Below are 25713 nucleotides of genomic sequence, written 5' to 3'. Positions count from 1 at the left end.
AGAGGAAAGGATAGACTTATGTTGATCTAAATATTTTTTTTTGGCAATTTGTTTTCAGTCAGATTTCTTCTTCTCCAGTGTGCTAGTTTGTTTCAATATTTTAAGTAAAATATCTACATATTTATTTGCTTAAATGAAAATGCAGTTGCACATATCAGGAACTATGTCTACCTTTAACAGTTGGAATGCACATCTAAATCTGTTTACTGTAGGCAACATAAAGTCACATCACAAGTTTTAGATTTGTACCCCTCTATAGCTTTGTCTAAGGTTAACTTCCATATTTTCCATTTGATCCATTAGCCACTACACACCTTCTAGCAAATATTTATTTTGTATGTGGTGTGACCCCCAATGAAGCACAGACTGCAGCCAAACGGATACATACTTTTTGAAGTGCACTGTTTTAACTTGTACTTTCTCTTGGAAACTCCTGCAAAAAACCTCAGTAAATTGAACTATGTAGAAGAAAAACCTAAGAATTGAACACAGGAGATGTATTGAATGCATCAACGTAAGTTACTTTTTAGATAAATGTGTCCTGACACAACTGCTGATACAGCATATTTCTTGTTTAAGCCTAAATATTTGTCATTTGTGAATATTCACAAAGGATTAATTATAGAAAATGCTGTTATACCAGGTTTCTTCTTTCCTCCATCTTTCCTGAAAGGCTACTTACTCAGAAATAATTTAGTTTAACTTGTTTTCTGCTACTTAATTCCTCTGGAATACTGCAGATACTTAAAGCAGTTCTTCCCCACAGCAAACAGACTGTAACCAAGGGTGGCTAAGATCCATGTGCAATGTCAGCATGTTTTTAATGGCCCTTGCTTTAAAATTTGTAAGTTAAATCGTTTAAAATAGAATCTGGACCAGTAACAATTTCCAGCTCTTATTCAAATACTACTTTACATGTTGTTTTTACATTCTGCTAGCAAGGTCCTCTGTTCATTTCTGTAACTATCTGCTATCCCATTTGTTAAAGCTTGTAACTATATACTTATGCTGACCGGGTGATAAACGAGTCTTGGACTGACTGTCTAACATTTCTGATTAGCCCTGGTCAAAGAAGATTTAACATGGGCCATTTAAAGTTAAACAAAAGGCTTAAAAAGATGTAACCCTTCTGCTTGAGACCACATCAATGAACAGTTGTTAGGTGTACCTGAACATGACTGCATATATAGGATTCCCCAGGAAGCAGAATTCACTTGTGGTGGTCTGGCGATAAGCTGTATCAGAGCTCTGGCAGTGCTTTGCTATACATAAAGAGCAAACTGGATAAAACTACTTCTTCCGGCCTCCCATGAGTGTTCTTATACTTTTTGGTACCAATCTTTCTTGTTCTATCAAAGGTTCTTCTAGATTTTCAAGTCAATAATAATGAAGGAGACAAAGAAGTTTGAGTTGGAAGCTAATGGCATGCATGCTTTGATTTGCTGTACCAACATGTCTGTTTAATTCTGTCTTCCTTCCCCACAGACTAAGTTTCAGAGACTTACTAGAAGCTATACAGAATATGAAGGTTTATTTCAAAAGAATACATTTGCAAGAATACACATAAAGCACTCAATGTAACAGTACCTTCTGCAAAAATAGGTTACATAATACCCAGTAATGAAAGAACAATCTTATTTCTCTACAAATTAGAAAGCAGAGATAAGAGCCTGGACAACCGTCGAAATGGAGGTTAGAGTTGTGTCTGTTGTGATAAGTAGCAAACCTTAAAGCATGACACTACAGAGCTAACGTTGGTAAATCAAACTACTAGCACACAGCTGCAAACTATTCTTTTATACAGGATTACCAAATATTTTGGTTCCAATTTGCTTTTACACAGCTCTAGTGCCTCAGGGAAAATGCTTATCAAAGATACACAAAAACTATCCAAAATTACAACGTAACTATTAAAATGCCTCCAAAATTGAGAGGAAAGTAATCATGTTAAATTAAAAAAATTTAACCAGGACTTCCAGACAAGATTTCCTGTTTTTAATCAGAGAAAGTTTACAAGAAATTTCAATAAGTTATCTTGAAAGCAAGCAGCCGTAGATCTTAGAATCTTCGTGGAGGTCCACCTTTAAATGGCTTAAATCCTGAGCCACTTCCCCTCTGCATGGAATTGCCTGTGATCTGTACAACTCTATTAAGGGGTGAAGAGTTACTGGAAACAAAGGTTTTAAAAAAAGTGTTAAGTATCTAAACACTTGGTTTACAGGTAAGAACATTGTTATATCTCATATCACTCAACTGTAAGTCTCAAAAGAGACTGGAAACAATGCAAGAAAAGAGATTTTGCAAGAAGCCACTTGCTTCTGTGCAGCTGAACAATACTGCCACGAGCAATAAAACCACTGTGGAGCCACGGGAAGATGGGTTTCTATGTTGTGCAGCAGCAACCCATCTACCGAATACAATGCTGCTTGCACTGAGATTATACTGCCTAAGCAGAAGCAAAGCTTTGACACCTCAGTAGGGAACTGAGAAGAGTAGCTTTTGTACCTTGTATGTGGAGACATCATGCCACCTCCTCCACGGCCATCTCCCATTCTTCTTGTGTCATGATACCCACTTCCTTGAGAACTAGGTCCATGCCATTCTTTTCTTGGTCCAGTTTCACGACTATGGCGTTCAACAACATGTCTGTCCTCATTATAGTGCTAGTAAGGAAGTGATAGTCATTTTCAGAATGAAAGGCATATTTCATTGTGAACAGGAAGTGAGCTTTTTCAAAAAAGTTAAGCTTACAAGCTTATATATATAACATACAGAAGTCAAGCATCTTTGAAGATTTTGGTCCATAGGCAGCTAACCCATGCTTACACAAGTCCTGTTAAAAATAACTCTAGATAATAAAAAGGAAGTAATTTGCAGTAACGACTATCTGGGTATGCAGGGACTGAAGTCCATGAACTCATGGTTTACTCCCAGTTCTGTCCTGATCTCATATAATCACTGACAAACATGTTCCATATAGCTACAGAAACACTATTATGTTTAAATGCTTCAGGATCTAGTAGCATGGAGCAATTTAGTCTGAGACTTTAAAAGCAAGTCTTAAGGTTTTTCTCTCAGTAGCACAATACAGATTGCAGTGACAAACTGTACTGGAAATAGCAGGCAGTGTAAGGTTAAGATCCTGAAAACATAAGAATCTGTCATCCTAAAAGCCTTATCAGCAACTCAGGTATTTTTCTGATCTACCTGAAAGATACTAGACGTAAAAAGAACTGGGTATGTTTTCTGCAATTTCTTGGCTAATTAAAAAGAACCTTTAAAATAAAGAAGAGTAACCTGAAAACAGCCAGAATACTTGCTAATGATTTATATGATGCTATACTGTCATTTTTCCAGCGTGATTTTGCATTTTCCAGTCTCATTCGTACACAAACACAAGAAGATGACTCACTTGTCCTCCACCTCTTTCTCCCATCACGCCTCGTTCTCCTTCCCTGCTTCCGTACCCAGAAGCACTGCTACGGCTACCAGGAGGTGCACCTCTCACGTGTCCAGACACTTCTCTTCCTGATCGGTCTGGCCTCTCGCCTCTGTAAAAATTGCTTTATCAAAATTTTGGTTTCAATATAATAGAATTGGTACCAAATCACAGCATATGTAGACTTCAAAGATTCCTTTTCGGTTTTGAGGTTCCTAGCAACTTGCAGTTAGCTTCTTAGAAACATTCTTTTAGATCTATATGGCTCTCTACATAATTAAAGGTTATGTGTTATTTTGTTTACATCTGCATTCTTACACAAAAGCCTCCTTACTACATGTTGCTACCTACACATGATTAAGAACAGACTGCTGGGAGCCATCATCTAGCTTACAGATGAGGTTTAATGTATGTGACAACCTACACAATTTTTTCCTAATGCTTTTGGACAGTGACCTTGCCATTCTTTGGGGGGGGGGGGGGGTGTCTGTTTACACATCAGTTCTTGAGGAACTGCTACTATGGATAAGTTCTACAAAAATCAGTACCTTCGCTAGTTTGTGGGTTAGCCAGCAAGTTTACCTGCCATCCCGTTTGTCTGTGCTTATGCTTCCCTCACTCTTCCAATTTGTTTGCCTAGGCGGATTTGAACCAGTCTCTCTTGGATGTCGACCATGTGGTATTTCAGGCCTGTCATGAATTATCACTGTTCTTCTTTCATCTCTGTCTCCTCGCACTTCTCGCCTGTCTGTATCTCGAAGTTCACTTCTTGGTTGCGGCGGTTCATTTCTTCTGGACTCACTGAAGTTCTTCGGGTACCTCTCAAACCCTGGCTCTTCTCTTCGTGCTGTTGGGCGTGTCTTTTTTGCTTCACCTTGATTTACAAAACGTTCTCGCCTAAGTTGTTGAAGTAGGAAAAAGTCATTTGCTTGCCTCCCATTTTCCCCATTTCCTCACACATGCATGAGTATACAAAAATACTATTCATCCTTATATTACATCTTTATTACTACATATGTGGTAAATATCTCAAAGATTCTTCCCACCACAAATTATATTTATTTCTACAGTTGTCATTTTGAGCTTGTGTTCTTACAGCCAGTTTAGCATTTCTTTATGCACTTATCTCTTCACATTTTGGTCAGTTTAATTTAAGCAATTGGAGGGCCTCCATTTTGCCTAGCATGAAGCAGAGGGAATGCTAGACTTCGAGTCAGCTAGAGAAGATAATTCTAGTTACTCGCAGTATGTAAGCAGAAGCCAGAAGCTACAATTATGTGGTCTTAACTTTATAACTGGTTACTGGAGATGTTTAATGCAAACATGAAGCTGGATCTGGAACCAGCATTTACTGCACAGATGCATGAATCCTGACAAATGTGACTCATGCAAGTAATGTTCTTAACTCTCATGAAATCAGTTGCTTTTAGCCTTGCCTCTTAAGAAGGTAAGTTACCAAGTAGGACAGATCTAATCCATTGGAACCCACTTATGAATAGATGTGAGAGAGGAATAACTGCAAAAATCCTTTCAAAATGTCACCCAAAAAAACACCACTAGGCAGCTAGTTTAAAGTCATCAGAGAAAAGAAGACTGGATTCCATGATATAAATGGCCAGTCCTGAAGACACAAGAAATTTCAGGACAGTACTGGATTTCTATTGCATCAGAACTGTATAAAGCCTTTACTACCATTTTAAATTTTGAACAGTTCAGAGTGAAATCCACAGGGATGTCGGCAGGCAAATACCTGCCCTATTGTCAACACTTACCTATCAAAAGAAGATGATGGAACAGAAGAACCTTCTGGATATCGCCCCCGTTCTCTGTGATCAAAATCATTAAACCTGTTCTGCTGGCGACTGTAATCTGAACCATGACTAAAACGTGCATCTGTATCAAGAGCCATCTTCTTATTCTCATTCCAGTAAGAATCATCTCTCCTTTAAGCAAAACAAGTGAAGTCTCATCAGTTACATGTACTCAAATCAAGGCCTAATATGCAGAAAATTGTTAAGAGTCAGTTGTCTGTTTTCAAGATGCTCATTTGACCCTTGGAAAGCCACTAACAAAGGCAGACTCTTTAAATAGTAGTGAACAAAATCATTTAAGAAAAAACAAACAAACAAAAACCCGAATAAAAGTCAAAACACCCCTCTGTTTGAAGTGCAAATTAAAAAGAGAAAATATTAAAATCTAAGCAGTTTAAAAAAAAAAAAGAAACAAAACCCCCAAACAAAATCCCAACAAAATCAAACATCACTATAGCAAAATTTTGCCTTGAAAATAGCCTTCTAGGAAAAAAAAGAAACAAACCAAACCAAAACCTCCCATAAACCAGAACAGCTTTCTCAGGAAAGAATAGTGTAGGAAACGTCATAGCCTTGCTCACTAGAAACGTTCAGGTACAGAGCCTCTGTGATAAAGAATGTGAATGAAGAGATACGTCAATTTTATGGCTAAGGTCTCAGTCCTATTCTTAGAGTCAAATAAAGATCAAAGCCAGTTCAATTCACGTGGCTCAATCACCAAATGACAGATGTCATCAGCTTCAGTAAAAATTAAAAGCTGTCACAGTAACTTCCTGAACCATCCATTTGCCAGAAGCGTGAATTCTTAAAGCAGAAGCTAGAAATTTCAGCCATTAAGGCAGAACAGCTTTTCTTAGAAAATTCCATGAGTTGCGTTATGCTCTTTTCATACGATGAGAATTCATGGGATGCCTCTCTTATTTCAAAACTCTTTCCCACATATAAGGTATGTTTCATGCTTGGCATAAGCTGACGTCAAAGACAAACACCAGAGATCCAATTCTGCTGTGAAGACTTGTTTCAGGTAGAAAAGCATTTTTGGGTGTGACACAAGGCTGGTAGCTGTTTCTTTTTACTAAGTGCTGTAGAACAATGGTTTGAGAATTAGATTACCTGTGATCCACATCACGTGGACGTTTCAAAGAATTCCTCTTTTCCTGTTCATAACGAAGTTGTTGCTGTTGTCGACGAAGCTCCTCCCTTTCACGAGCAATACGCTCTGCTTCTTTTCGACGTTCCTACCATGAAAGGGAAGGTTGAATAACCACAACAAACAAAATAGCTCTTCATTAGAGATACCTATAGAACAGTTAGCAAATATATGGAATTAATACTTGATAGCCTTTAATAGGAAACTATCTGATATAATTCATACTTGGGTAGCATCTAAGATGAAAGAGCCAAAGGAACACTTCTATAAAAGAGTAGACGACAGATCTGGAGAAGCTATTGGCTGTTAGAAGTACCTCCAGGTAATTTCTTGGATTGCTACTGTATTTGTTGCACTGAAACACATCTCATTAAGTTTGCAGTGACATTCTCTAGGAAAAATCTAGTAAAATTATGGAAGGCTAGTATAAGCAATATGATCTGCTGTATTTCAGTTTTACAGACAGACATATAGAGCCAATGCATAAACCAGTAGCAAGAATTTGCCATTAAATTACTCACAAGTCAAGCAAACAAGATAAAGATTACTGTTGCTGTACATTGTGGGTTATGTAATGTTTGGTTGGTTCTTTTATGGCCTGGGTGGAAGGGTGAAGAGAAAAATTCACCGCAAGTGCAAACTGGGTTATACTCCAAAATGATATTCCACTACAGTCCAAAAATATAAGCATGCACACCTGTTCGATACGAACACGCTCTCTTTCCAAACGCTCCCGTTCCATCCTTTCCCTCTCTAGTTTTTGCCTTTCAATTTCTAATCGTTCCCTTTCTCTCTGCAAGCATTCTTCTCGTTCATGCATTATTCGTATGCGTTCCCTCTCACGACGTTCCCTCTCAGCAATTTCTCTTCGCCTAAAGGAAAAAAACCAAACCAAAACCAAAACACTCATCTGAAAAATTTTCTCACCCAAAACTAACATCACCTTAGGCATAGACATTAAAATACATAGTTGAGAGTAAGCTCTTGACAGAAGTTCTGGTATCGGAAGTCTACTCCTTTGGCCCCAAGTAGCTAAACTGGTTTTATCATATTCTATAGAAACATTTAAGCACACAATAGATACTAGGAAAAGATATATCAAGAACTATTATTCTTGATGTATCAGACAATAACAACAGCTTAGCAAAGAATATGATTTGGATCTTAAAAATACTTGCTATTTCAGCTCTTGTCCTCTTCATGCTAATAAAAAATTTACTTATTTACCAATAAGACAATAACATGACCGCTCTAAATTGCACATGTTCAGTATACTTGTCAACAGCTTCATTTTGCTTTCTTCCTCCCACCTACAGCTTACAAGAAGCAGGAAATGCATTTTCTCCTTCAAGCTTTATGCTTGCTGGAAGTTCCTTTGTTTAGGGAAATCCAGCTAACAACAAAAGTCATTTAAATATCCTTTTCAAACTTTTGGCCATATGAAAAAAGCAGAATAGAACAGTGTAGCCATTTAGTCCTTTCATTTAAAGGGACAAGATTGTATTATGCTTGATTTGTCATTTAGATATACAACAGTTCTCTGTTTAAAAACAAACAAACAAAAAACCCCAAACACTATTTTTGGCCAGATCCTCTAGTAAGTTTCTCATCTTTTCAAAAAGACAACTGGCATGCAGCAACACTTATAAGATACACGCGCCCCCCCATAGCAAACACTAAGCTATGTGTGTACATGTATATCTAGTAGAAGATTAAACAAAAGTTTTGGAGTCTGTTAATTCACATAGAGATACTGTTAGGTAGAGTCCCAGGCTTTAACATCTGAGTTAAAGGCTTGACAGAATGCGTTCTAATTACATTTCTAAATATAGTATCTGATGAATTAATGCATAAAATAGCCTTTAGCAAAAAGTTGAATTACTACCTTCGGAGTTCAACAGCTCGTCGTATTCTTTCCAATCGAACCATGTGTTCTCGCAACCTCTGTTCCTTCATCTTTTCAAAAGGCAAGATATCCTTTCTACCCCTGTATTCCCTGAATTTCACTTTATCTTGAATAATACGCTCTTTGTTCCTCAATATCTGTGGCTATAGATAGAGATTACAATGGTTATTTCACTAGTCTCATTCATTTAGGGAGATTTCTGGATGCTATGTTCAAGTTTGATTAACTACTAAGCTATCCCAAAGCATACAAAGCCTCTATCGAAGTTTAACAGTTTGTAATAGTTTATTGACTCTTCAGTGAATATATCAACTGTAAGGTAGTATCAAATCAGATAAGGATTGCATAAAATCTAGAGATACTTACTTTATCAAACCTTCCCCTTCTAACTGTCCTAGTGTGGCCTTGGTCTCCTTTTGTTTGGTCTAAAACTACAACTTGACCTGGGCTTTTACCACCTGGTGAAAGGGGGAGAGAAAAGAAAAAAAGAAAAAGGGTTTAAAACACAGATACACATCCCTATTAGCCTATTACAGATTTTCCTCAGTGAAATTTTTAAATCTCTAAATTGAACTGTTACTGATAGGAGAATACCACCAGCACATGTCTGTAATTAAGTAGTAATATAAAATATGGAAGCTTTAACATCAGCTCTAAAGTAATACATGTTACTGGAGTCTAAAAAAGAACAGGCATTTAATGATCTGGTATCCAGTAAGAGCAAGAACATGCCCCCAAAACAAGTCAGACACACAGATTCAACAGGAGGAAACATGGCTATATTGCATACTTATTCTTTTCTTTTCTTCAGTTTTCTTAGTGGATTCTTGATTAGGGCCACTTGCTCCATTATCACTCTTCTCATCTTTACCTTCTGTTTTCTTGGCTTCTTTACTTTCTTTTTTTTCAGATTTCTCAGATTTCTTTTCTTCTTTTTTGGTTGATGGCATTCTTGTTAGGAAAGAAGCACACACATGCAATGAGGATAATTCAACTCAAAGGATTTTCACATCTTCAGAAGTTGTGTGAAATTTCTTACTTGCTGGCTTTATCACTTGATGTAGTCTTCTTATCTCCCATGCTTCTACCTGAACCAGATTTCTCATCGCTTTCCTTCTTCAACTCCTTTTTGGAGGGATCGCCTTTTACCTATATTTTTTTTCCAAAAGCAAATAGGTTAATACAGATTCTTCCATAAGATGGTCTATTTCTAGAAAAGCTTTAATCTTATTAAACCTACTTTCTCAACAGAAATTTGTTGTCCATGCAGCTCTGTCCGATGTAGGTGTGCAATACACCTAGCCACTTCTGTACTAGAAGACATTGTTACTATGCCGTAACATTTTGCCCCTGGGCTTCGTGCATTTGTGACCACCTTTGCACCAAGCACCTACATAAACAGGTAAAATTTAGGTTTTGAGAGAGGCATTTCTGTAAGGAAGCTATAGTATTGCAATAATATTTTTGCCCTGGTATGTAAAAACCAACACAAACAAACCCACCCCCCCACCACCACCACACCCACCCCACTAGAAAGACTCACACTCTAAGTTTTCAAAAGCATATAACTTCACAGGAAGTTGCCGCTTTGAGACTTGTATCCCAACTTTCACATCAAGGCATATTAATGCTTAAGTCCTGTTTTGACCAGTCACAACCTCATGCATATTACCTAAATGCTTCTTTTGACAGTTACCATCAACATTAATTCATGGAAACACCACTTATCTGAATTTGACTGTTACTCTCTGACAGATGAGGCCCCACAAAAAAGTCAACAGCTGCCAGTTAATGGCAGGAAAGTATAAGCAGTATTATGTACTAACTTAAGGGAGCCAATTCTTCAAAGACATCTAGAAAATGTGTCAATTAAGCGATTTTCACAACCAGCTCTTTGACACCTGCTCCTTGAGAAAGCATTAAGCTTTGTGTTCCTGCTCCTTGCTAGAATTTCTGTAACTACTGGAGCCAGTCTTCTAGATGTAGTCATGCTCTAATCCAACAATTTTATCTTTCTAGCAGCCCTGTAGTGGTACAGTCATTTAGAAATTAAATATTTCCCAATTAATTTAAAACCGGGAAGCTAAGTAAATACAGGTACCAAACATCTTTATGGCAAAAACTGCCACAGAATTGGAAGTTTTAACAAAATATACTCTCAGGTTTCGACACTTGATGGCATTAAATAAAATCACCTACTGAAGTAATTAGAAAAATCAGATATTCAATAGTCAGTACACATACTTGACATTCACAGGGCTAAGGTTCTAACTAGCTCCCAAGATGCAATAATGTTACAACTGCACAGGCTTATACAAACACTGTGAATTCACAGTTATCAGCCAACTCCTTTGAGAAAAATGAGAACAACTGCAACAAAAATTGTTCTCAGAAGACTGCTTAGCTTATATGGATTCTGCATTGTTCTATAGAATTTGGATGTTAAATTAAGCCAAAATCCAGGAAAAAAGACTTAGTTCAAGCAGCCTGTAAAAAAATACATGAAGTCATTAATAGAGTCCCTAAAAGAATAGACATTAGCTGTCACATTTTCTTAACCTATTTTTCTCATTCATAAGCCCTCAGAACACACTTTAAAAACAGTATCCCAAAGCAGTAGGCTCTAAAAAAATGTTTATAGTACAGTTTTACCAGTTAGCATATTATCTTACACTCACGGTTAAATAGAGTTGCTGCAAAAGAACATAGCCAGCATTATTTAATAAAACTAATTTTTTTGAAGCCAGTCCTGACCAGTCATATTTGTGACATTTCTTTTGCGTTTATCTTACCTCAACAGGAAGAAAGTTTTCTTATAAAATTAACATATGGTTCTTCCTGTAAGCATGCACTCTGACTTTAGATGCTGAAAATATTTGGGTTTTCTAGATTATACCACTTAGACACTTCATCTCAGACTTTTACTTAAATCAAGTATTACTCAATTTCTGTAACTAAACAGAGGAGGGAGAAGAGACACACACAACACACATGGTATCACACCCCATGAAATACCTTTCCGTATTTGCCAAAGAGATTTTTCAAGTCAGCAGCTTTTGTGTTGGAAGACAGTCCGCTAACCCACAGGTTTCTAGTTGAACTTCCACTGCTACCACTAACACTGCTTGCACTTCCTGAAACAAGTTTTACAAAACAGCCAAAAAATTAAGGAGACAAAAGGTACCATGAATATTGAACTAAACCATTGTTAAAAAGAGAAACTCAGCCTGTTACCTATAAGTAACTGTTTATCTGGTTACCTTTCTTGAAAAGACTTCCATATGAAAAAAATATATGCCATAAGATTTTGTTCATTTACCCATTTATTGAGACCAACAGCATGGCTAACTCATACCCAAACAACAGAGTGAAAAATCATACAAGGCATGCTTTACCCTGCATTTGGCTATATACATTTAGCTTCAACTTCTGGTTCTCATCAGTAACTTCCGTCCAAGAAAAATTTTTTAGCACCCAACTTTTGTTCTTCATCAGTACATCTTTATACTACTCGTATTACCAAGGAAATGGCAGAAAGGTAAATAGAGGAGGTTTAGTTAATCCTAGCCTCCAGAATAGTGTGGTCAATTTCCATAACTTCTTGAAGTATCTGCCCTCCATCCAGAGCAACTTTTTAAAAATACTGCTGGATGTAAAACTGGATGCAACCCACCAAAATAATTTCCCACATACTAAGGAAAATACTAAAGAAAAATTGGAAATACATTGTGTGCCTTAAACACTTCCCCCCCTACATATTAGCCATTATTGCAACAACATAGAACTAAGACCTCAAGACATTCATGTAACATTCACAACATCTTTCAGTCTTATATTATTTGGTTAGGCTTGTTGTTGCTTGCCGCTAAATGCATGAACTGCCTTTGAGTATGTTAAAATGTAGCCAGTCATACAGGCAAGACTGGAACTGGATCTCCAGCTAAACAATCGGGAAATCTGGTGGCATGCAGAGTTTTAAAAGGTAATTTAACCACCTTGAGGAAAAAGGGTGGTTTTTCTTCTTCAGTGCTTCAAGATGAACTAAGAGCAAAAGGCAACAGATCTCAGTTATTGTCAAAGTAGGATTATATTGATAAGCCCAGATATCTTGATAAACCATGATACTCTTAGAAAATCATTAAATATCATTAGAGAGCTACTACACTGGCTTTGACCATATATTTTAAGACAGCCTTATGACAGTTACAATTACAGTTATATGCTACATGAAAACAAATTTGCTGTATCTTCATTTAATTTCACTGTAAGCATAACTATCATGAAATGACACGTATCTAACAGAACACCGAATTGTCTGTCACAAAAATTTTACCTCAGAAACTCATTTATCAGGTAAAATTCCGTTCATCCATTAGTGATACACAAGAAATTCTATGACAAAGGTTTTTGGCAAAGAGCTAGCAGGCAAAATATGGAGACACATGAGCTTATACAAATGCATTTGTTCAGCTATGAAGCATCAGTATAACTGGTGACATTAATGTGCTCTTGAGCTTCACTCTGTGATATTGTAATCATAACACAGGGTTTTATGGTAACTCGAAGTTAGACAAACAGGTCCATCTTCAATGCACTAAACAGCCACAATTGCAATTTTGCTGACACCTCAGCTGCTATACTTGGTTGAGAGTTCATTGTTTAAAAATGAGCTAGAATTTAAAAAAAGAGACAAAAAATTTCATTGCCATTACATTTAAGTACTTGCAATTATTTTTTGCTTGTTTGGCATGTAATATCAACCCAAACCGTTGTAAGTAAGTTATGGTAGGTATATCTGAAAATTACACCTTCTCATAAAAACAAAATACCTGGGAAATGTTAAGTGTAACTTTCTCCCAGACGTGTTTTGAAGTAAGAGAATATATTCTCATGGAGTTTTTAAAGTATTTTTGATCTTATGAGGAATGTGGCATGAAGGAGGGGAAAAAAAGTAGACACATACATACAGCTAATGACTACTGTACTTCTAGCATAATCTACTACAGATGGATGAATTCAAGTATATAAGCCGTTTTAGTACATGGCAAGCAACTTCTCAAACAGGAAACCATTCAGTTCAATGAGACTACTACCCTAATTTGTAAGAGTTACCTTTATCATCCTTTGACGTTGTCTTGCTTTCTTTAGATTCCTTAGTAGAGCTAGAGAAGCAAATTAAAAATCAGAAGAAAATTGAAAATACAGAATTTGATAAGTGTTGCATTTTATATTACTAATACTAGTAGACAAGTTAACATTTCAAAAAATAAAAAAGGGCTAGACTGTATATTTGAACAAATGATTCCCTTATGGATTCTTGCACTGATTTTCCCCAAGATGCCTGAAGATCTAGATTTTCTGACAACTCTATTCAGTGGATATATGGCAATCTTCTCCAGATTTCAGGACGGGGACTTGACTTCATTTTGTGTTCTTAGAACTGATAGCTGTTCATTACCATCATCACAAGGACATTTAAAAAAAAAAAAACCATCAATTTGAAAAAAAAAAAATAAATAAATGCTGACAATTCGACAATGCAATCAGTAGGACATAGTGTCTATACGAAGATCTTGAATTTTAAAAAGTAACTTATGGCGGTCAAAAAAAATCTAAAAGCAGGAGCATAGGATACTAATTATAAGATTCTTGCTGCTACCCCCTTAATGTAGAGTGATCTTATTGAATGCTGGTACTCAGTATCGTAAAGAACTGACATAGAAAAACAAACCTCTTTGCTTGACCAGAGGCCCCAGTAGACGAGGGACCTTTCTTCAAAGTATCCTTCTCTTTGTCTCCAGATTCTGCTTTCTTTGAACTTTCTCTGGCTTCCTTCTTGACAGGATCACCCTTCACGCAGTCTTCCTTCTTACCATCTTTATGGTTCTCAGTCATCTCATAGTCCTTGCTTTCCTTCTCCAGGCTCTGTGAAATGGTATCCTGCCCATCCTTTGGCTTACTTGCTTCAGAATCTGTAATTTTCACATTTTTACCTGTTTCTAGGAGGTCATCACCATCAAAATCCAGAGTGATGGCATCTTCAGCCTGGATTGTAACCGATATGTTATCATCCTCAGCTTCTTTCACAGAGGTGTTAGCTTCCATCTCTTCGTGAGCCGTGTGATCAGCCTCAGCTAGGCTTTCTTCTGAAGGAAGAGGTTTAGATACTTCTTGTGTACCATCACCAGAACCTGCTTTATCTAAGAGGATTTAACAGGAATAAATATGGCAAAACAAGAAGTTTAAACAATTTCATATGCATAAGCTAGAATAGGACCTAGAAAATACAAAGCCAGTTATTAGCACCGATGGAAGGTTAGGAAAAAAAACACAAGGTGTATTAACACAAATATAAATCCTTTACCCAGGATCACTTATTCTTCACGGCAAAACACATTTTCTAGAGACAAATACCAAAATATTAGGAGGGAGAATATGGTTCCATCCTGGAGATACCCGTTCTTCATAAGTAGCCGCCATTTTCCAGTTTAGGATTTAGTGTTCCATAGGAAAATAGTTGCTTTGGACGCTCACAGTTTGATTTAATCTGCCTTTGAATCTTCCTCATTCTAGGACTTCTAACCTTCCGAAATCCAAAAGAATTACAGTCTTGGAGAATTTCAGTCAGTCTTCCACACTGGCGTTCTCTTTTGTTTTTCCTTCCTAAGCAGTTGTTTGGCAGTCAAGTTAGCTGTACAAGGCTGCTGCAGAAAACGGAGGAGTGAGCTTTAATCCAGAGTTCGTAGAAAACGGTTCTCAGTCTTCATCCACTGGACAGATTTTCCATCTCAGTCCCACACAGGCATCTCCAACCATATTCTTGGATTTGCGCAGATGAGACACTTCAGCCTTAGGGTCCCTTGTAAACATGGAGTCTGTAGTTTTATCCTGTAACTTCAGTAATGTGTTTATTCCATCTTGTGTAAAGTGATGGTGTTCCATGTCCTTTCTAGTCCACAATATGTAGATCCTTAAGACTTCTGTCCAGGAAGTCTGTTTGCCCAAATGCATTACATTCCTTCTATAGTTTCATTAATGAGAACAGCTTAACAAAAAAAAAAGGTAGCTGCTTCACAGGTTTCCAAACACTTGTTTTGCCATCCTATATACAACTGGTATTTCTAAGTGACAGTACGCCGAGAATATGATGGTCCGTACATTTGTTGGGTGCCTAAGTTCAGTGTAAGGGTGTATGATTTTGCTCACTTAAACGTCAGTTACTGCAGTACAAGTTGGAAGCTTCTGCATCACGACTTACCGTATATTAAAATCAGAGTCCTTGAATACTATGTTTTTTTTCATTAAGAATCATAGTATTACAACTATTTTACACATCCACCACAGTAACTGATAAGTACTGTAATCAACTCTTAAGAGTAAAGTAACTCTTAGGAGCAAAATAAACCCACTGACTGCAATGATTCCACGTGCTGAGCTTAATAAGGAGACAACTGATACTCAGTGCTGGAGACAAGCCTAGTATTAGTATAGAGATGGAGTATTACAAAAGAAAGTTCCCTGCTCTAAAGAGCTCTGAACGCTATTAAACTTTAAACATACCTTTTCCATTTTCTTCATCTTCACCATCCTGCAAGAAAAGGAAGTCAAGACTAAATGCCTTCTCCTTTAAAACTTTCAGCAGAGCAGTTAACATTTTCCACAGCATTTCTATCATATGAATGCAAATTAATGAACTGAAAACAGTTACCAAAGAAAAGATGATCTAGAAACCAAGCCCGTGCACCAACCTTGGCAAATCACTGAAAATTTGTATGACACTTCACTGCTATCTGCAACACTTGCAGTTTGCAACTGGCTGGAATACACGGCTATTTTCTTTCCCCCTCCCTTAACTCAACAGGATATTTCTAAACTGTCCCATGTCTTGCTAAAGCCTTCAGAATGGATATCATGCTGCCGATTATTACTTTCAATTAAATGCAAGCAATCCATCATAAGCTTTAAAAGCTTAGGACAGTTGTCAGAAACTAGGTAGACTTCCTCCACTAAGTACTTAAGAACTAAACTATGATTTTACTAGATATTTACTTATTTATCATGAACCTCACTGCGCAAGACATGCTGTATCAGATGTCCCTTTTCAGACATCAATTGCATGTAACTCAGAATGAATTTCTGAACATAGAAGTTGTTAGTATTAACAAATAACCCACCCCCCCCAAAAAAAAACCCAGCACCACACACCCTTATCCAACCCCAAACAACCAACCCCCTGTGCCAGCAAACATTCTCCAAAGGCAAATTTCTATGTTAAAACAGGAGCTGTAAACTCCTGTATAGGCATTTGGCATAGCCCTATGAAGTGTTTTTAAGACAGTTTGAAAAAGATCCCTTGCTAAGTCTATGCACTGAATACTCCCAAACTGTTGGCAGGAATTTGCATTTAAATAGGACACGTTATTTGGAATCCACAATTATGTGCATTATATATAAAAAATAATAATGAAAGCTTCCCATAGTGTTTACCTTTACTGTATTACATCATCTGACTCTCTAAGATGCATGCTGGAACAAAAAGCCAGTCTCAAGTGATCTGTTAAGCTGATTTTCATGCCTATTTAGTTGGAGAAGAACTGATTTGGAACTTACATGGACAGTTGGAAAAGTGTAGTCTTCTATGTCTCGACCTTCATTTTCCTATGAGAACATAAAAGGGACTTGCTCAGCAAACTGTAAGACAAACACTAAGAGAGTCAAGAGGTTCAGTTCAGAAAACATTTTAGTTAAACAGATACACATTCAATAAAGTGAGCATCAATGGGCAGTTCTCATGACTTGCATCTTTCAGTTCAGATTATATATGTCACTACTACTACCAGGGAAAAGGACCACTTGGGAACTCTGTATGGACTGTGGTAGAATTTTATCAATCAATGCCACATTTGTTTTAGGACTATTCAAACACAAAGTCACGGAGAACAGAAGGAAAAATGTACCATATTATCTTTCAGAGATAAGCAAGCAAGACAAACTGAAAGACTAGCTCTGACTTCCTAGTAATACAGACAAAGAAAAACTTACATTTGGCTGATAAAAATGCATGTAAGGGACAACAAAGTACCTGACTTTCAGAACCCTTTTCTGGATCTTCTGTTGTCTCTGCTGGCTCCAGGTCATGGTATCTTTTCTTTGCTGCAGATGGTAGTTCTTTAGAATTCAAGTTCTCATCTTCAACAGATTCTTTAAAGTCCTTTAATTCATCATTTCCATCTTGATCACTTGCATCTTGAGCCTCCAATTCACTTTCCTTTTGGTGTGAACAACAAATATTTGACATAACTAAAGGTATTAGCTATATTCTGAAATATTCATTGCTAGAATCACTGTTTCTGCAGAATACCGTACCACACTATAATAAAAATTCACAGCATGTTTTAAAAAAAAACAAAACAACACCTCACACCTTCACACTCTTGGGCATCACAGCTGTGAACACAGTAAAAATAATGCTCAAATTTCCACATAAATTAGCACAAAGAAAATAGAAGCTTTTTTTTTTTGGTACATAAAGCCAAACATTGAACTTAAATATAAACTGGGGGGGAAAATTTACATACTTTTATTACCTTGACAAAGGAATCATCTTCAACTGAAGCATCACCAGTTAATTCATCAGCTTCCTGCTTTTTACCTGAAACAACAGGATGTGCTAATGAGTAGAGCTGCTACGTAGAGCAGACTTTCTTTCAATACTGTGTTGGGCCTTAGTTAATTATTCCCTATATGCTCTAGTTTATCTGAACTGTTCACTATAACATAAAACTTCCAAAATTGAATATTTTTAAGGTGAGAAAAAAAATGTCAGGTAAGTGAGCATGAATAATCATACTTTGCATAAACAAGTAGTTACATCCAAGTTAGTGATTTTAATACCACCCCTTCTACTTGGAGTAATAATGGAATTCAGGAGAACATTAAAGTGTATGTTTCTAGAATTACTGGAGTTAACCGGACTTTATGACCTAAGGCTTTGGAAAGGCCTTACTTTATAGGATAATTAGCATCACTAAGCAATTTAGGTTAGAAGCGACCTCTAAAGGTCATCTAGTCCACCCCACCTCCTGCTCAAAAGCAGAGCTAAGTTCCAGGTATGATTGGATTGCTCAGGGTTTTACCTAGCTGTATTTTTGAGTATCCATAAGTATGGCAATTGCACAGCCTCTCCAAGCCATCTTTTTCAGTGCTTTTCATCACTAGAAGGAACAATCAGCAGAAGAATTGAGTCAGGTGAAGCATTTGAGTTTTCTACATATTCTTTACTGAACTACGGGCATGTTCCATTGAAGAATTCTATTATTCCACCACATACACACTCTTCTCTAATAAAGATGGCTCTGTGGAGACGATGGCTAAACACCATTCCCTTTGGAACCCATTGAATTTCCTTAATCTTCTGCAAAACCAAGACCAAGGAACACTAGATATAAGTATCTCCACACAAACACACCCTTTGTAGAGCACTCTCTCTGATTCATTCCATCAAAAATTAGCCTATGCAATGGTTTTCAGTAGCTCAAGGTACAAAAGCAGTTCTGTTAGGAAGCGGCTTTATTATCTTGTACTGAAACTCAGTTATCAATTCAAGATGCAAATAAGATGGCAGTCATGATCAGCACTTAATGCTTTATTTTTTGTCATTACATCTTCCCTCATCCCTTCATCCTCTGAAGACTTGGCTAAATCAATTCTATAGATATTCTAAAGAAATAGAAAAGAAAAACATAAGCTGAAGTTTAATTCAGTATGGATGGACATTTCTGCTGCCTGGAATAGTCAATTTTTGTCAGCAATTAATTTCCATAGTCTTTCATATACAGTTCTTAAATTGCATTTTAAAGCTGGAAACTGCTCAACTACAGGGCAAGAGGAAAAACTACTGTTTTGGTTTTACTTAGATTCCAGTTGTTTTTACTCATTTCACTGAAACATGGCACTCTGACAGTACTCCTTTACACAGCATATTGTTTTTAGTTCAGATGCACACTAGCATCCAGGAAAAGACACACAGCATAAGTTATTTCTACAACTGCAAAACATGAGATCTAAACATTCAGATCTAAATGCATAAAGAGATCTTACTGCTGATTTTACTTAGTTTAAACAAAACAAAACATTCTTGTTTTATAGTTGTAATCCAATAGATTTGTGAGATTTTGGTGCAAAGAGCCAGCAGCACAGGTATACTTAGGGAAGCTAGCTTTCCTCAGAAAGAGGAGTGCACTTACACTGGAAAGGACAGGTTTTGATATTGTATTCCTATTTTAGCACTCTGTGATATAATCTACATCCACAGATATCTTCAATATAAATAAAAAGCAGTGAGACACAGCAAGGATTTCTACACACATTCAACTGTTTTCTGTTTTACCACTCTCACATTTCAGTTCTTTAGTTTGTTAAACCTAAAAGTCCAAGTTTTTCCTTCATCCCATATCCAGCTAAGCATACACAGAGACAGGCTAACACACAGAGCAGATGCTAGACATATTTAGCAACTATCTAGCATGTACTACCATGAAAGCTATTTAAAGTCACTCATTTTGCCTGAGGAAATCTGGCAGGTGAACTAGAACCCTGACTTTATAAGGAATAGGAAAAAAAAAAAAAATTGACAAAGCTACCTCAAGGTAGTCTCATCATTCTGCAATGGCAGCTAGACAACTATACTCTATTGACATGACCTCACCAAGAGGAAGTTATGTTTCAGTAATGAAGCTGTCCATATCTTTTGTTTGCTGCTAGATTAAGCCAGACAGGAATACATGTTTTCATTAGCTTTTCTTTAGTCCGTCTGTTTTTCTTTGCAATAAGTCCCATTTACTCCGATTACCAGAGGTATTCTAAGCCATAAGGAGACCTGCACAATGACCACTTTTCAGCTTCAAGCCAGAAGAAAGTGGTAGGAAGTTTGCTTTCCCTCCCAGTTCTGTGTTTCAGGTTACTTTTAGCTGGTTAGAGTCACACTGCTCAAAAGTGACGCTTCAAGGTTCTGATACAGATAGTTTTCAGATGTTGGTACAGTAACTTGCCAAAAAGCCAAACTTACCCACACTGATACTCATCCACAATGAGCTTCTGAAGAGCACAGTTGGCTGGCTCAATTTCATGTAAATAAAGTCAGATTGCATCAAACACCTTTTGGAAACTCTTTCTGTGAACTTATTTAAGACTGGTATCACTTTGAGGAAGATAACTGGGATTAAAAGGTATGTTAACAATTACGGTCAGAACAGCTGGACTTTCTGCAGTCAACAGGCATAGTAGGTCTCAAGTCATACAAGTTGTCAACTCACGATAAAATTTATGCACAGGTTTGTCCATGCAGTGGCTACTGAAAATGTCAGTGGTGTAAGCTACACTCACCACAAATCTGGGTGCCTAACAACACAAATACTAAATTACCTTGGAATGGTGGCACTCCTTTATAAGCCCTGCCCAATCCTTTTTCTGGCAATGGCAATTGCTACACACCATAAAATTGCAAAAGACTATTTAAATAGAGAAAGAATATTATCTTTAGAAGTAAGTAGAAGATTTAGAACATCTTTAAAATGTTTGTTTAACATTATGCAGGTTTAGCTTTCATCTCATTTACAAGTCTTACAGTAGCACGAGCTTGTTCTACCTATTCATGATCCTCTCCATGAGGAATTCAGGCTACCTGAGTGTATACAGCATTATAGAAGAGTGCATTTTAGACAAGTCTTGAATTGTACATCTGCATCTCATGCAGAGGTAGAGTGCAGATTCATCATAAAATTTCAGAAGAATTAGTGCTTGCATTTCTTCTGGTATTCCTGCCAAAACCCCCAACAGGATTCTATCATACCTGATGCTAAAGATTCATAAAAAACACGGGACAGGAAGCAAAAAGGAAGAAGGGGAAACAAAATCTCTACAGTGGAGTAAACTCTTCATAGTGTTATTTAGTTAAATGGTTTGCTGCAATTTGAAGAGTCTCATTTGCTACAATGCTAACAAAAGTAAATTATCCTATTACATTTCTGTATTCTTAAATGGTATCATAGGGTAACAAGAATATTTGTCTTCTACAGTGTCTGCAGGATGCGGCTCTTAGTCATTTATGGTTTTTAGAAAACATGTACTTAGCAAAGTCAGATACTCTCTAGAGCATTACCAACTTGTTCATAAGATTTGCCATCATTTGTAATCATATGATTAAACATTCGTAACACCTTCTAGTGCAGTTCATTAGAGATATCACTCACTCCCACTTTAACAAAATTACCTCGGATTTGGCAAGACTACTTCTTCCTATCTGAGGGCACATGCATGCCTTACCTACAGTTTGTTGCACACCATTTATATCTTGCTTCAATGAGGCATAATATATCATAACTTAAATGATGAAAACAACTTTCCAATATTGGAACCACCTACACAAAACGTTTCTAAGGTTCTGCATGTTATTTTTCAAGTATTGATTACAACTTACAATACCTTAAATTTCTATCATCAGTACTGAGTTCAGGTATTTTAGCTTAATAATTCCCTCCTTCCAAGGAAAGACTCTTCTCTATATACCATCTACTCATTAACATGCAAGAAGAAAGTCTAGTTTAAAAGAAATGTTCTCTTTACAAATAATTTGCATATGTCTTTCCTCAAAAGAAGATAACGTACTTATAATGTACCTCCTTATAGTGTACTCTGTCCTGAGTTCAGATCTAAACCCAATAACCATCTGACATAGTTCATGATTTCTTCAGAAGGGGAAACCCCCTTACTCCCTCCTGTTCACCTCTCTCTGGCTTGTGTGAGGAGGTTTATCCATTACTCCCGCTCCTTGGCCTTTTCCGACACTGTATTTTCTTCGTAAACAAATATCTAATATTCCTACTCTCCTTTGTACAGCAATAACAGCATGGGGAAAAAATACTATAGGACTAGTAGTGCCATTAATTTTACTGCTGGACAGCAGTAAAATAATGAAAGACCCATCAGTATCAGTCTGAAGCTGGAGGGCAGGGGGGAAGCGAGAATTAGCAAAAGGCCTAGAGCAATCTGTTGGCAAAAACAGTAGAGGAAGCAATGCTACTCCTAGTGAAGAGCACATACAAGCCCAAGGAGTATGAAGATAGTTAATTTTAAACAAAAATTCAGTCCTACTGAATTCAGTTGATGGGTATACATCTCCACATGCCTTTGAAAGTTTCCTAGTGACACGTTAGGGAACAGATTTTCGAAGTGCTAGATTTCCATGTTTTGAGGGGTACTTTCAGGTTACTAGTAACATATTTCAGGAGAAAGCACTGGAGAGAGAGATAACCTCACAAACAACATGTACTAATAGTAATGTGTAATAGTTAAGAAGAAGACATTCTTTCTTATAGTTAGAAATAAACTAGTAAGATCAAAAAAGATTTTTTCCCTAGATGAATTAATGAGTTCTTCTTTTTCCACCCTTGAAGATGAATGCAGCATGGATCCCTCATACTTTTGGCACAAAATTTTCTCATATGGCTTTTGTAATCCAAAAAGTAATGAGGAAAAAAATCTCTTGAGCTTGCAAAGCCAGCAGATAAGAACTTCATGAAGGCTGTATTTTACTTTGAGGTTTACCAAGAATGTACATGTCATACGTACACCTTACAATTAAATTCCACACAAGAGGTGGCAGGGAACAGCTACTGAAGCCCTGCCTCAGGCAGCAACATCACTAGTAGGCAAACTGCCTTTGCAGAAGCAAAAAACAGTATAACTAAACAAGAAGCAGGTTCAAGAACATTAGACACATCACATTAGTTTGGAGAACAGGAATATGAAAAGCAGCAGTAAGAGAAGCGTTCATCACAAGCAGATCAAGTAGTAATTTAGATCTCTACATGAAAAATGGTGGAAGCATTTCCTTACTTATCTTCCATGTATTTTTCTTAAGTATCAGTTACCTTTCCAGAGTAGGGAATAAAGTAACGTGACAGGAAAAAATGGAACTACATTGTGAAACAGCTTATTTCCTTTCACTTTTCTAGTGTGTCAAAAGTACAGATAAATTAATCAAACCTTCTACGCAGTTAGATTTTATTATTAAATTCCCCAATCACAGCACCAGACAAAAGCATGAATAATCACTTCCACCACAAAACTCAGCCTAAGACAACTGACAGTGGTATAAGATTGATTATTTCCAAAACAGGTATCTATAGCACATATATGAACATTCTTTACATGTATGTTCATTGAAGAATGCTATGCATAAACCAGACATTTCCTTTCCTACTATTACTTGATTATGGATACTCCCAGAACAACAGAAAACTAAAGCCCAAACAAAAATTCCCCAGAATCCAAACTCACACAAAAAAAATTTTAAATACTTATACAGAAAGAAAACACAGAGCTGACACAATCAATGTGAAACAAATCAGTATAAAATCTAAACAATTATTTTTCCCAACAAAAGACTAAAATCTCTTAACTGAACATTTGAGAGTGAGCCTTTAGATCCCATTCAGGAAATTCACATTTATAATACTATCTTCAGTAAAAAGAATGCCAATAAACTCTCACAACAAAGTTCGCTTCAGGCAGTGACCCCCTACCACATATTATCATATGCTCATCGCTAGCCTAGGTCCAGCACCTTTTTATGGCTAAACAAGTTCTTAATTCTCCCTTTGCTCTTGCACAGATACTCTCGGACACTACAGAGATACCCATCCCCAGCATCAGAACCAACAGCAATTCCTATACCAGATTTGCACCTGTAACATTCCATGTTCAGGATCTCTGTTAACACTGCATATTCAAAAAATCTCACAGATCATCTACACAGTCTCAGCACACACAGCCCAAGACTACCGGATCTCGGGCTGTACAGCCACTACCTCATAACACATCTCTTAACTCACCTATTTTCCACATATATCCAGCATCCCTATACATTTCTTGTATACAGTGACTAAAAATGGATGAGTAAGGCAAAAGTTGTCTTACATGACAAAAGTCATAAACAGTAAAGTCACAGCTGTATCCAAACTACAGGCCACAGTTCCATGCTCCATCTTTGAGCTGATATATACATAAAAAACTGCTTAAGAATGTAATGTGTATCAACAGATCTTAACCTTTGCCTTTAGTTGGTTTCTTGGTGGGTGTGTCAGCCGAAACAGTTATTTCAATATTATCTGGATCACCTCCTTCTTCTTCAATAGCCTAAATAAGACAAAAATGCAATTTTAAACAGATTTCAGGGGGAAGCTAGACAAACTGACTTCAGAAGAAGTCAGCGAGCCAAACGATTACTTTTTTCTGGATCAAAAATACTTCATAAAACACTCTGGGTTAAACCTTTCACTTAAAGCTGGAGGAGAGGGAGGGGACGCGAATGATAATGGCAAGAGTTTAAGCTGCTAAAAGAACATTTTCAAAGTACAGCTTATGAAGGATCAGCACGTTTCTCTCTGGAAACATAATACTACAAAGCCACTACAACATCCACGATGATAAGGGCAGCACAAAAACAGGAGGAAAGGAAACACAGAAACCCTACAGCAACAACAGCCCCCGGGCTCGCCCCAGCGGCCGCCCGACGAGCTCCAGCGCCCGGGCGGCCGGCCGGGCCGCAAGGCGAGCTCCACCGGCCGGCCCAGGCTCTGCCAGCCGGGACATCGAGCCGGGCCCGGCCCAGCCCACACACCACCGCCCCCCACCCCGGCGGCCGAGAGGGGCGTGCCGCCCTGCCGGGGCTACGCACCGCCACCGGGGCTGCCCGGTCGCGGTAGACCCTCGTCCCTCCACTGACACCACCACAGGGAGAGGTCCCACCCCTCACACCGGGAGCAGCCAGGGGGGCCGCGAGGGCCCCGCCCTCAGAGCCAGGCAGCAGCGGGCCGGACCCCTCACTGGGCCGGACCCCATAGCAGGTCGGGACAGGTCGGGACGGGTCGGGCAGAGCCAGGCCGGCCCCGGCGGACCCCCGCGGCCTGTGTCGGCCTCTCACCTGCTTGAGCCGGGAGATGAGCACGGTCTTCACGCCGGTGATGTCCAGGTTGCGCCGCTTCAGTTCCGACTTGAGGTCAATGACCCGCAGATCGGTGATCTTCTTGCTCTCAGTGGGGGGCAGCGCCGCCACCGCCGCCGCCGGGGCAGCGGGTGCCGCGGGAGCCCCCGCGGCAGCCTGAGAGGAGGCGGTGGCGGCCATTTTAGAGCGACTGAGCGCGGCAGCTGCACGCACAATGAAACCCCCCCGCCGGCCGGGCCGCCGAGTACCCGGATGGAGGCCGCGGCCGACCTGCAGGCGCGGCGCAGGCGCGTTGGGCCTCACCTGGCCCCGGGATCTCCCCGCGAGAGGTTGGCGACGGGCGGGCTGGGCTGGGCTGGGAGGTGGGTGCTAGGCTGCGCCTCGGCTCCGCGGAGCCCGCCC

General features: G+C 38.3%; 2 protein-coding genes across 20 annotated transcripts in view; one reads left to right on the top strand and one right to left on the bottom strand.

Moving 5' to 3' along the window:
* Positions 1–1512: 1512 nt before the first annotated feature.
* On the bottom strand, positions 1513–25709 carry SLTM (SAFB like transcription modulator). Of its 10 annotated transcripts, none has more exons than XM_075100215.1 (22): positions 25291–25709; positions 24416–24503; positions 18443–18520; positions 17894–17958; positions 17389–17574; positions 16917–16964; positions 15867–15894; positions 14038–14506; positions 13419–13468; positions 11322–11440; positions 9547–9696; positions 9346–9455; positions 9097–9257; positions 8673–8764; positions 8286–8449; positions 7098–7272; positions 6364–6488; positions 5212–5382; positions 4022–4336; positions 3413–3563; positions 2506–2663; positions 1513–2167 (listed from the first exon to the last, which is right to left on the bottom strand). In XM_075100215.1, exons 1-22 carry the CDS (start codon positions 25489–25491, stop codon positions 2059–2061), a joined length of 3213 nt encoding a protein of 1070 aa, XP_074956316.1. In that variant the 5' UTR covers positions 25492–25709; the 3' UTR covers positions 1513–2058. The 10 variants fall into 10 exon arrangements, with proteins under 10 accessions (XP_074956316.1, XP_074956318.1, XP_074956319.1 ...); XM_075100217.1 differs by having other exon boundaries at positions 14038–14452; positions 17885–17958; positions 25291–25601; XM_075100218.1 differs by having other exon boundaries at positions 14038–14452; positions 25291–25601.
* The window catches only part of RNF111 (ring finger protein 111), a 63054-nt gene continuing 62900 nt past the window's right edge, over positions 25560–25713 (top strand). For all 10 annotated transcript variants that reach the window (XR_012661677.1, XR_012661675.1, XR_012661676.1 and 7 more), the window contains exon 1: positions 25560–25640. Coding sequence is in view for 7 of the 10 variants with exons in the window: in XM_075100230.1 (XP_074956331.1) it covers positions 25564–25640 (77 nt within the window). In the remaining 3 variants the exon portion in view is untranslated. The remainder of the gene's footprint in view (positions 25641–25713) is intronic.

The sequence above is a fragment of the Phalacrocorax aristotelis genome, chromosome 7, assembly GCF_949628215.1.
Source record: "Phalacrocorax aristotelis chromosome 7, bGulAri2.1, whole genome shotgun sequence".
In the NCBI taxonomy this organism is placed as follows: Eukaryota; Metazoa; Chordata; class Aves; order Suliformes; family Phalacrocoracidae; genus Phalacrocorax; species Phalacrocorax aristotelis.
The sequence above is the reverse complement of the archived record's forward strand: the minus strand, read 5'-3'. Positions and strand labels throughout refer to the sequence as shown.